This window comes from Mytilus trossulus, unplaced genomic scaffold, assembly GCF_036588685.1.
Source record: "Mytilus trossulus isolate FHL-02 unplaced genomic scaffold, PNRI_Mtr1.1.1.hap1 h1tg000070l__unscaffolded, whole genome shotgun sequence".
In the NCBI taxonomy this organism is placed as follows: Eukaryota; Metazoa; Mollusca; class Bivalvia; order Mytilida; family Mytilidae; genus Mytilus; species Mytilus trossulus.
The window spans coordinates 5,824,184-5,837,273 of record NW_026963294.1 but is presented as its reverse complement, the minus strand read 5'-3'; the positions used below and the strand labels follow the sequence as shown (position 1 = coordinate 5,837,273).

The following is a 13,090-nucleotide window of genomic DNA, read 5'->3' as shown; positions in this document are numbered from 1 at the left end:
TAGGACTCGGTTCTACCATTTGTTATTTCTTGACCCATATTGTTTCGGTTACATTAACGTTAATGTAAGTTACTAATTGTTACTATTGCTTTTTGTACTCACTTTTAATGACGAAAGTATCTTTCTTAAAATTACAAATATAACAATAAATTAATGAATTACGCCAAAAAATGCATAAGATAGGGTAAATAACTTTCTTGGTAGTGGCTTATAGGGTTGGAAAGGCATAGTTTTAATAAATAATTGGGTTCTCCTTCGAATGAATTGGATTTTAAACACAAAGGAAAATTGAATTGGGTTTTCTTAATAACTGCATGTTTTAATTGCATAATAATGCAAGAAACAAAGCTGATTAGGAGCTCTATAGATAGGTTTATCTTACCGGTAATCACAATAATAATTTGTTTTCATTTATCAGTGGCATTTTCTTCTTAACATTATGATCATTTCAAACTTTTTTTTATAACATATGTCTTTTTTACTTATCAATACAGTATAACAGTGTACTCATCGTGTAACAGGTAGCAACTTGCACTATTTGCATCAGATTTCAAGCATACATGTACATCAGAGCTAAAAATATTCTAAGCATAGTTTTACTAACTATCTAATTTTATTTTATATTCTCAACCAAAACACATGTTTGGCAAACTTAAGGGTGTACTAAGGGGATCTAAGGTCAAATCAAATAAATAAGGGCCGTCATGGGGTTTTTGATTATGTGATTACTTGGCCGTTTTTTAAATGATTATTTGATTATTAAGCCAAATATTTCATGATTATTTGATTACCTAGGACTGTATTTTTAGTTTATGATTATTTGATTACTAAAGATAAGCAAATATTTAATGATTATGTGATTATATTGGCAAAAAAATGGTGATTATGTGATTACTAGGACCCTCCCATGAGGGGCCTCATAAATCAAGAATTCAAAATCTGGAAGAGTATTACATGTAGTTAAGAATCAAAATAGGCTAAAAATATTGATAGGTCATGGAGCTCCTTTTCCAGATATTTGATTTGACTTTTACCTTTTGGTTCAATTGGTATTATTTGGGTTTCAAATCAAAAGAAAGAAAATCAAGAATCTGCTTAAATTTTGTCAAATAACCTTTTTATGATCTATTTATTCTTATTTTGAAAAAAAATAGGTGTTATGGGGCAAAATATTTTACCTAAATCATTGTATTGTATGGGAAAAAACCAACGAGTCTGAACATTTGACACTTATTACAAAACTTCACCTGAGGACATCCTCAAATTAAAGAAAGGAAATCAATGTGAGACTGGCAGGACTGTCAAATTAGGTAACATGCAAAACCTGATGGCTTATTCTCATTTCGCCTTAGCTGTCAAAATCTATATATAAAAATAATCCCAGTTTGCCTTAGTACAAATTTTACAGGTACACAAGAATTAACTAAGGCGAAATGGGAGCTTCTGTAAACAATGTAATTAAGTTATGTTTTGTTTGTATTGCAATTAGTTGATATTTGTTCTTTTGATGTCAAGTTCTACCATGAAATACTTTTTAAAAGAAAGTATTTTTTATAATTTTTGGTGTCCCACTTTTTATAGTTGCTCTTTTTTTTCTGAAAGTGTTTCTTTTTTTACTCATGTGTTATATTTTGTAAATAAAGTCTTATTAGAGATGACACACTGGATAGGAACATTTCATATATTAATGAATAAATGAAGACACATGCTAGGCACTGATATACACATTTGAATGTTCAAGGTTAATTTAGTTTCCAATTTTGAGGATGTAAGATGCTGCATCACCATACTGAATATAGTCAATTGTACCATTGTGTAGGGTTTCCTCCAAAGTGGTGAATCTTTCTTCTATTTATCTATATTTCTTTGCTTTCCCTGTCATCTTGCCACCTCCCGTACACTGTACTTTCTTTGCCTCGTAAACTGATTGCTCTTTCTTGAACACATTCATAATTTAAAAATATGTTTCGATGTGCTGTTTTTGGCTTTCTTTTTGAGCTTGTTATGTCAGCCCCCTAAATGCTTATTTGTCCTGTGTCCCTCTATCTAGTGGTGGTTCAAGGTTGGTTGTGGATATCTGTCCTCTCTTCATATCACAAATATACGTTTACTTGGTGCAGGCATCAATCTGTGGTGCGTTTTCCAAGGTTTGTATTCTTGGTTAAGTATTTGGTAAACGTGATTGCAGTTTTGTCTGGTAGATTGCATATCATGATAAACTAGTCATTGGTAAATTGTTCAAATCTTGAAGAAGTCAAGTCATTGAATACCGTGTATTTTGCTTAATATATACATTTGTATAATTAGCGCAGTTTTGAAGATTTTTCAATATTTTTTTTATTAAAGTTTTTGTTATGTAATTTAAATCAAGTCTGTGGGAAAACATGTGATTTTTTTCTATTCAACTTTTTTGTGTTGCATAATGTAAAGGATAATTGAATTATTTTGATTTTTCCAAGGATTTGTAGATACAAATCATCTACAAATCCTTGATTTTTCTAACTACATGAATAAAAAAAAGTTGCAACTTTTATTAAATATGAAACAAACAATGTTTCAAGAGAAGCAACTTTCCAACTACTTTTTTTTTTATTGTAGATTATTACTGATTTCACAACTTTGAAATCATAAAAATGGTCACTTTTATTAAAAATAATAATTCAAGAGAACAAAATCTCATAATTACATGTTGTTTAAATTGTTATAAAAGCACAGAGGTGTAATTTGTTTATTTAAGATTTTTATCTAAATTCACATTTCGCCTTAGTTCAATTCCCATCTGGCCTTATATATTTTTTACCTTTTTTACCTGGAATTCACTGCTAAGGCGAAATGGGAACACACCAACCTGATCAGTGACACGGGCATGAAACATAGCAGAAACACAATAAATTGTAAATCAGAAACAAAGAAACAACACTTCATCAGCATCTCATAAGGAACATTTTTGACATGTTTAGTTTCATTCCAAGTAGTGGTTCTCTAAAAGAAGAAATTTATATGTATTTCTCGTAGGGTCCTAATTGTTAAACTAAGTCCCCCACTTGTGGCCATCTTGGATAATGGATCAGCTACAAGGTAACAACACTTGGTAAGCACCTCATAGGAATATGTATGCTATGTTTGGTTTCATTCCATTCAGTGCTTCTCTAAAAGTAGACATTTGTATGCATTTCCCATAAGGTTCTATGTTAAACTAAGTCCTCCGCTGGCAGCCATCTTGGATGTTGGATAGACTACAATGTAACAGCACTTGGTCATCACCTCATTGGGAACATTCATGCCATGTTTGGTTCTATTCTATTCAGTGGTTCTCTTAAAGAAGACATTTGTATGTATTTCCTAGTTGAGTCCTATCTTTACCTTAGTCAACTGCTAATGACCATCTTGGATGTTGGATAGACTACAAAGTAACAACACATGATTATCACCACAAAAGGTACATTCATACCATGTTTGGTTCCATTCCATTCAGTGGTTCTCAAGAACGCTGATAATGACGGTCAACTACAATGCCGGATGCTAAGTGATGAGAATAGCTCACTTTGTCGTGTGGGTCAGGTGAGCTTAAAAAGGAATAACTTTTAATCTAAAAGTCACTTAGTCAAAGTAACTAATTGTCTTTTGTGGAAAAAAAATAATATTGATTATTTAGGAAATTCTAAACACATGACTAGAGTAGCCCCCTTGAAGTGCATTCTTTACTGTTCTTATTATTTGGCCACTGATACAACTAATCAGGGGTCCACGGTAAGATACTCACAAACCATGTTTAACATGTTTTTTTTCAATTGAAAGAAGGCATTTTGTAGTTCATGAATATGATCTACAAAACATTCATTCTGTTAAAGGTTTTAATAATATAACTGAAAACTAATTTGTTCAAACATGCTTTTAAATTCATAATTCTTAAAATATTTCTTTCTAATGGTAATTTCTAATTTTTGAATTTATATTTAAACATTTTTAATTAGTACAGTTTATTGTTTAACCCCATTTTTCTAAAACGATCAATGCATTAGAATGGGAACATATGGTTGGAACCCCCCTCCCCTCCGCTTTTGAAAATGGCTGGATCTGCACATGAGTTCACTACAGGTCTAGTTCTTTGCTTAAATCTGTAAATTTTAGCTCATACTCTAGTAATAAATCATTTTCAATCAACATTAAAAAAAAACAATCAACTATATCTGCTGAGAATATAAAAACTACTAAGAAATACAATCTATTTGTTAGTCTTGTATTATCTTAATTTTAGTTTCTTGTGTACAATTTGGAAATTAGCATGGCGTTCATTATCACTGAACTAGTATACATTTGTTTAGGGGCCAGCTGAAGGACTCCTCCGGGTGCAGGAATTTCTTGCTACATTGAAGACCTGTTGGTGACCTTCTGCTGTTGTTTTTTTATTTGGTCGGGTTGTTGTCTCTTTGACACATTCCCCATTTCCATTCTCAATTTTATTGAATACCTTTCTTTTTTCTAAAAGTAAAAAATAAAGCTTACTGAATATCTTTAATAATTTAGGTAATATAAAAAGAAACTATAAGCAAAATAACAATGATACATAAATTAACAAGGGACTACTAGCAGTTACTGACATGTCAGCCCTGGACCTCAATTAAACTGATTGAAAGATTGTATTCATCATATGAAAATAAAGTAGAATCCCTCCCGTTTGAGGTTTATTATCATACACCACAAAATAAAATATATGAGAAGAACATAACAGGAATCATGCCAACAACTGGTTTTAGAATTAATGTGATTATTTCCAATGCCAATGACCTATTTTACTTTCATACTTTTTACTGGAAATATACCACTCAAAGAAAGGTTTGCAACACTTTCATAGAGATAAATGGGGTCAAACTTTGAGGGCGCATATCTTTGAAGAAAATGCTCAAAATCAAATTTTATAATAGTTACTTTCTTGTGTTCATAAAAAATCTACAATCAGATTCAACATCTTGACAATTTTGTGTGTAGAAACTAGGTCATGAGAAAAGAATAGTTAAAATGTGACAGTGTAGCTGTCTTAAAATTTGATCAATTACACAACTGTTGTATTTTTGAATACACAAATGATTGAATAGACCGACTGTGCAAGGGCTGTATAGCCAGTCAAGGTCGTGAAACTTCCATTTGTTGATTGAAGAGGGGGGATAGGACCTTTATCGGGACTCCGGGATCGGGTGTTTTTAAGCTCGGGATTTCGGGATATACCCCTTCGGGATCCGTGAATTCTTTTTTTCGAATTTCGGGATCCGGGATTTTTATTTATTTAAATTCGGGACCTCGGGATTTCGTGTTTTTAAGCCCGGGATTTTGGGATCATGACCCCTCCTATCCCTCATTGAGGATAAAGAGAAAGAAAACACAAACTATGAAGACAAATTGAGATTTTGTTCTACTTTGGTTTCATTCAGAAATTGTGCTGCTAAACCTGTTGTTAGTATTATATATGTATATCAATTACCGTTAAACATATGGCAAAGTCTGTAGCGTCTCTTCTTGTTCCACAACGATCATGAAGATAGAAAAGATTTTCACGTACTTGATATTGATAAGCTGCACACCTGATAAATAAATAATATTTTTATACCATACATCTATTATAAACAATTCTATTTGGTAACACCTTATCATGTGACATGGAACAATTCAGTTATTTTTCATTTGATTGCAAGGAAGACAAATAACCCTTGAAATTTACACCAGTGGTGAATGACCCTATTATTCACTGCCGAATAACCTTTTGAGTTTCTAGATTTGCACTTAGAGTTATCTCCCATGAAAATAACGTCAAAGACGTAAATAAACAAAATAGCAGCGTTCACATTACACTTGCCAGTTATAAGGCAAAAACTCTTACCCTATACAGATGAAAAAAAAACAGGGGTCCAAAACATTTGACAAAAAATCCTAACCTTCACCCAAATTCATCCTGAAATTGTACTTAACACTTTCAGTACCCATTTTTTTAGCACTTTCCTATAGCCAGAGATTTATTAGCACGAGTGGTTTCTACCAGGATTAATTTAACATTTGCACTTAAAAAAAATGCCTCGGAACTTCAAACCACAATTACTGCTATTTGTGTTGATTTTCCTAAAAACATTTTGAGGCTGAGTCGTACCCTATATGTTATGAGTTGTGGTGTGGTTAGAGCAAAATGGAAAGAAAGCAATCTTTCAAATCAATAACATACTATGGTAACATATGCTTGACAGATTTACGTAATTGATCTGATATTAAAACTGACAGTAGTCTTGTGCATTTTTCATTGTCCATGATGCATTCAGGCATCATCACACCATACAGCGATACCAAGCTGATTCCATGAATTGGTTTAAACAACAGAAAGTTATTATTTAAAAAAAGCTAGAAGTGACAAACAAAATAGGATAACCAGTAAACATTTACAGTGGCGTAGCTGGGTCATTTTTACGTGTACGCCCGAACCTTGGCGAGGAATATGAGATGTGCCAAGCGCTCAATATTAAAGCACCTGCTGGTAGTGGGTTCGAAAGGGACGATGCCCCCGAAAGCTATCGATAATGAGATACCGTAATGATTCCTGTCAGTAAAAAAATCATTGATAGCAACATACTTTTGAATCTATATGGTTTATTTGTTTTGGTTAAATTTTGTAATATGTTAACTTATTTATCGTGTTAAACTGGAAGCTAGCCTAATGGAAATTGGTTTAAGAGAAAACGTCCTAACCAATATTACTTTTGAATAAGTTTAAAGGGTACCGTGAGAGAGATTACAATCGACAGTATCACCTTTTAATGAACACGAACAAAAATATTTCTAAAATATGCAATATAAAAAAAATTTGGAACACCTAGGATTTCTTCCCTCAAAAAGTGAATCAATTTATCATTCCTTTAAAGGGATTTTAAAAAAATCAAAAATTTTCTTTTATTATTTTCTCTTGATCTGGAATATTTCACGACAACCTATGAAGGTTTATAAATTGAGCATGTAAAACAATTAATTGCGTAAAGAAGAGTCCGGCTATCTGTCTATCAGAAAAGAACAGAAAAATTAACGTAAACAAATGCTTTCAAAATTTAAGCTTTAGACATTAGTCATAGAAAAAGCTTCTTCGGCATTGCCGCAATTTCATAAAATTCGATGAATGCTCGACAAGTAGTTAATATAATTCAGAAATAACAAAATGTAGGCCCAAACTGCGACCACTTATTAATTGCAGAAAGAAAAACATTTTGTCCTTAAAATGCGGGAAAATTAAAGATATAATTGCATTATTATATTGCTCTGAATATACTCTTTTGATCATAAACAGTTTCTGTCCAACTTTCGTAAAATTTCAAGGAGAGTCATTTTAAAAATAGACTTTATCCACATTCGGAACCTAAATATTGACGCCGCTTTGTCTCGCTTTTGGGATATAAATCGCAGACTCGACAAAAAAACAGACGGCATATCGAATCTTTACAGATAGTGAATTGCTTTAAATATAAGAAGTACGTAAAATACATAGTAGATTCAGACTTTTACAAAAATTCGAACAAATATATTAAATGATCTATTTGAGTAAGTTAAGTCCCTTTTTATTCAAAATTACAATCCATTGAAAAAAAAAAGTACAAGATTGATGTGCTTTTGACCAGTTTTTCTTATTCTATGTCGATTATTTGTTTTATTTTCAAAATTCAAGTGTACGCCCGGGCGTTTTGACGTAAACGTAGCTACGCACATGAATTTATCAGAAAATTTATCATTGGATTTAACACAAATTTTTCAAAATCCAAACTTTTAATGTATACAATAAATTAAGAAAGAAGTAAAGCATTTTATCTTTATGAAGCTTTGTTTACCTTTTTGTTGAAAAAAATCCAATAATTTGAGATCAAAAACAATGTATTTGCACCTATATATCACTTACTGATATGGCTCATTCCACCGTGTGTTACCTCCATAAAAAGCCCACACAAAGAATCGTTCAGGTAATCTGTATGGTAACTTTGGGAAAAAACCTCCCCAATTGTCTAAATCTAAAAATAGGATATTGGTCATTGTTTTTAGGTAGGCAGGATCAATTATACTGCTGTAATCACTAAGAGCCAAATCCATTCTAAATGATGTCTCTGTTTCACCAGAATATTCATTTTTCTTTATTCTTTTGGAATGCTTATTTGATTTATATTCATCTTCAATTTCATTATTTTTGGACTGATTTGTAAACTTGTCATCAGATTTTCGTTTAAAAGACTTTGAATTATTGGAGAGTCCAGGTTTTTCACATGAATAAGAAAGATTGTTAGAAGGTCCAGGGTTTACACATGAATATGCCACTTTATTAGATGCCATAACTTTTTCACATTTCTGCAACTTAGTCATGTTAGTTCTAACATTTTGAAGGTCCAATTCCATTGCTCTGTTTGATGCCTCACTTATTCTAATTTCATCTTCGGTGATATTATCCTGTTCTAACCTAACACAATGACCCAGCACCAAGGCTTTGAATGAGTTACAACCATCAGTTACAATTTTCCCTGCTATTTCTTTATTACAACTATGAAATCCACCATTTATTTTGGGATTTTCCACAGCTGCATGACATGTTGAACATTTGTGAGTATATAAATAACCAGTAAAAATATCCATCTAAAAAATATTAGTTCATTCAATATTATTTAAATAATGAGGGTAATATTACACATTCTGTGAGTGAACCTTATATAAAGCAAAACTGACATAAACTGACATAGATTAAATTTTAATCAAACATTATGTATGAATATTGTTTACTATCAATGTCAACTCTCTAACATTCTAAACAAAGGGTGAAGCCTCCAAATATATATAACAGATATATAGATTCCAACACTGTTACTGTGTATTACGATATTTCTCCACTGGAGACAGTTAAATTTTATTATTTAAAGCGCAAGGCTTGCCGAGCTTTTTAAATAATTAAAATTTAACTGTCGAAATTGGAGAAATATCATAATACACAAGTTATGGTGTTGAAATCTGTTTCTCTGATGAAATTATCAGATTTTTAGAAATTTGTGTTCTTTATATATGCGACGTCATCAAGCAAGGCAACCTTTTTTCATGACGTCACAATTTAGGAAAATTCAGAAGAAAACAAAACATTTTGACGTCATAATCAAATTTCGTTTGACGTCATAATCAAATTTCGACTAATCATTTTCCGAGGACAGATGTTTCACTAGTGAGGATTTTTCTCACACTGGTCAGGAAATGTTAGAGAAATGGAAATCTTCTTTACAAGACGATAAATCAACCACTCTTCCAAAAAGTCTCTAAAATTTCTCGAATTTTTGTAGAAGATTGTAGATCAAGAAATTAACTAATGCTTATCAAAACATTGCTTGGTGGCTCATTATAAGCTGTGTGAAGTGATGCTTTGGTCAAACATTTGTACCTCTATGTATTTGAGGGCCCTCATGGGTTTTTTGATTATGTGATTACTTGGCCTTTTTTTAATGATTATTTGATTATTAAGCCAAATATTTCATGATTATTTGATTACCTAGGACTGTATTTTTAGTTTATGATTATTTGATTACTAAAGATAAGCAAATATTTAATGATTATGTGATTATATTGGCAAAAAAATGGTGATTATGTGATTACTAGGACCCCCCCCCCCCCCATGAGGGGCCTCGTATTTGAATGTTGCATGGCTGAAAGAACTTTAACCATTAGAAATGTTATAACAAATAGTAAAATAAGAAAGCAAAACAACATAGCTCAATGGAAAACCTCCCACTACTTTTTTAATTTTAACTAAGTTTTGAGAATAACATTTGGATAATTTACCAGTGTCATTTCAGTTAGTGCCATAAAACTGTGCCCAAGTCTAGTTTCATCCAAGTGCTGCTGCAGTTCTCTGTGTCCATTAATAGGTATTTCACAATCAAAACAAACTATATGGAAATCAGCCGACATACATTTTTTATAATAATCTTCTACTAATTTCTTTGAAACTGGTATTCCTGTAAGTCTAGTAAACATGCCTTTCATGTCATCTATGAAAGAAAAGAAAATTATTTAAATTTTATAATGTGAAATAACTTTGAATAAACAAATGGTGTCTTGAACCTATGTGAACATTTAATAATAATGTTCACATGTTATAACAACACCTATTATATTTTGTTTGTAGGCATAGGTTGAATATATTTAATAATAATATATCCAACCTATGCCTACAAACAAAATATAATAGGTGTTGTTATAACAATTATTAATTGATAAAAGGTAAAATACAGTATTTGCAAAATTATGTTGTAGTTAAATTTGGAATTGTAAATAAACAAATTCTAAAAAGACAAAAATTGTAAAATAGAACCCTTGATAATAGCAAAATATAGTTGAAATAAATATTAAATTATTATAAAAATAAGATAAGACCAAATTTCTAAAATTAATCACACAATAAAATTGAGAATGGAAATCGGGAATGTGTCAAAGAGACAACAACCCGACCAAATGAAAAAACACAACAGCAGAAGGTCACCAACAGGTCTTCAATGTAGCGAGAAATTCCCGCACACGGAGGCGTCCTTCAGCTGGCCCCTAAACAAATATATATTAGTTCAATGATAATGAACGCCATACTTATTTCCAAATTGTACACAAGAAACTAAAATTAAAATAATACAAGACTAACAAAGGCCAGAGGGTCCTGACTTGGGACAGGCGCAAAAATGCGGCGGGGTTAAACATGTTTGTGAGATCTCAACCCTCCCCCTATAACTCTAACCAATGTAGAAAAGTAAACGCATAACAATACGCACATTAAAATTCATTTCAAGAGAAGTCCGAGTCTGATGTCAACAATACTTGAGAAAAAGAGACAAAAACAAGAATGTGTCCTCAGTACACGAATGTCCCACTCGCATTTTGATTTTCTATGTTCAGTGGACCGTGACATTGGGATAAAAACTCTAATTTGGCATTAAAATTAGAAATATCATATCATAGGGAACATGTGTACTAAGTTTGAAGTTGATTGGACTTCAACTTCATCAAAAACTACCTTGACCAAAAACTTTAACCTGAAGCGGGACAGACGGACAGACGAACGGACGAACAGACGAACGGACGCACAGACCAGAAAACATAATGCCCCTCTACTATCGTAGGTGGGGCATAAAAATGTTTCAATTAATTGAGAAAAAAGAGACAAAAAATGTTTCAATTGTGCAATTTTTTAAAATTTTAATTTTTCATTATTTTGTTGTATTAAATATGAAACATACTTTAACAAGCAAGAAAATATACAAATATAACATACTTCAACAGAAACTTTTTTTTAAATCAAATTAATTTTGCAATATAAAATTTGAAATAAATTAGATTTTTTGGTTCATTTATAGGCAGCAACTTTCGAGTTGGACACTGAACTATTTATTTACTTTGTTTTACAGGTAGTTTTAGAAAATTCAAGTACTCTGTGTTTGATTTTATTCATTATATATGGAGTTGTGAGCTTCTGTCCAAGTTTGGTACAAATCCAGGATAGTATAAGAAAGTTGTTAAAATTTTAAAAACTTTAACAATGGAGTGAATTTATTGCATCCTGGCAGAAAAACTAAGTCCTTTTATAAGTAAAATTCAGTAAAAAATGGATTTTTTGTTTTACAAAATTTACTTCTGGATACTATCTAACGATCATAAACAAGCTTCTGTTCAAGTTTGGTACAAATCCAAGATATTTGAAGAAAGTTATTCATTTTTAAATCTCAGTTTAACCATAGAGCGAATGTTATGTTTCCCGATAAAAATCGCTCATAGATTTACTTAATAATAGTTTTTTCGAAAAATATCGATTTTAGTTGAAATGATAGGAAATTTTTTTGAGTGGGAACTCACTTTTGTCCTATGACTGTATAATGATAATACATATTAATAAGTTCTTAATGAGCTCTTTTAACTGGAATACAACATCCTCTTATAAACGCTTTGTCGATAACCACTGTGCCTGAAGTGAAATATTTATAAATAGATATCATAACGCGGACGTGATAGAAAGCCTAAATTAGAACATTGTCTAGTCTAAAAAAAGCCAGGAAGGAAATAAGATGAGTAAAAAGTATACGTAAGTTCGCCAGTTCTTATAGGAACAACATCCCCTCTTTACTTTTAAGTATAGATCAGTATACTTAGCGCAGTAGCGCGTCTCAGTGTATCTGACATAATCTGAAAATAATATCCATTTCGTTTCAAATTTATCAAACGAAGAAAGACTTAGTGTGGTTCCAATATTAAGATTCGTCTTCGTCTTTTCACATTTGCAGCATCTTTATACTACAGTAGAGAATAATGAACGCTGCGTCATCTTAGATATGGTTTAATTCATATTCACGGACAATTTCAAACTACGAGCGATATACGACTGTATATATAGCATTGGAGTATAAAGTTATGCCAGGATTTACGTAATATTCACGATTATTAATTACGACGGCTTTGTGAAACGGCTGTAAAACCTACGATTTATTTACGATGGTTGTAGTTATAGATCTAATGACACGTAGACTTAGGAAGGCTTTGTAAAACGGTGGCCAGGTTTATGAACAAAAGATGACACTGCTTCCTTTACTAATTAAAAACGTTTAGAATTATGTGGATATCGGAATATTGTCGATTAAAATTATGAGCTTGCTTTTTCAATCGACTAACAAACTAAGTCGATTTGGCGTTTACACGATCCGATTCCAGTCAAAACGTTGAATGGAAATAGCGCACGTTTCGATTTCAAAACGACGTTTCGACTTGACATTCGACTTCAGATTTTAGTGTTCATACGGTACGATTTTAGTCAAAAGCAGGTGCACAGGTAAAAATCGAATGGAAATCGAATGGAAAATCGTATCGTGTGAATGCACATTTAAAGACGGGCGTATAAAAATCATAAAGTCCTTTCCCTACCCATTATTTCATTATACTAATTTTAAACTTATTCCTTTGTGAAATAGAGATCCTCAACACAAACAATTACCTATATTTTCACTAGTACTTGTAAAAGAAATTGTGTATTGAGTAAACATTAACACTAGGTTTAAACTGGTTGTAG

At 31.7% G+C, this 13,090-nt stretch overlaps 1 protein-coding gene across 1 annotated transcript in view; it reads right to left on the bottom strand.

Annotated features, from left to right (window-relative positions):
• Positions 1–1,852: 1,852 nt before the first annotated feature.
• The window catches only part of LOC134699560 (E3 SUMO-protein ligase ZNF451-like), a 43,981-nt gene continuing 32,743 nt past the window's right edge, over positions 1,853–13,090 (bottom strand). Inside the window, exons 5-8 of the mRNA XM_063561148.1 lie at positions 9,829–10,037; positions 7,922–8,643; positions 5,480–5,579; positions 1,853–1,936 (exon numbers count right to left, since the gene is read on the bottom strand). Of these exons, the coding sequence (XP_063417218.1) occupies positions 1,853–1,936; positions 5,480–5,579; positions 7,922–8,643; positions 9,829–10,037 (1,115 nt within the window). The remainder of the gene's footprint in view (positions 1,937–5,479; positions 5,580–7,921; positions 8,644–9,828; positions 10,038–13,090) is intronic.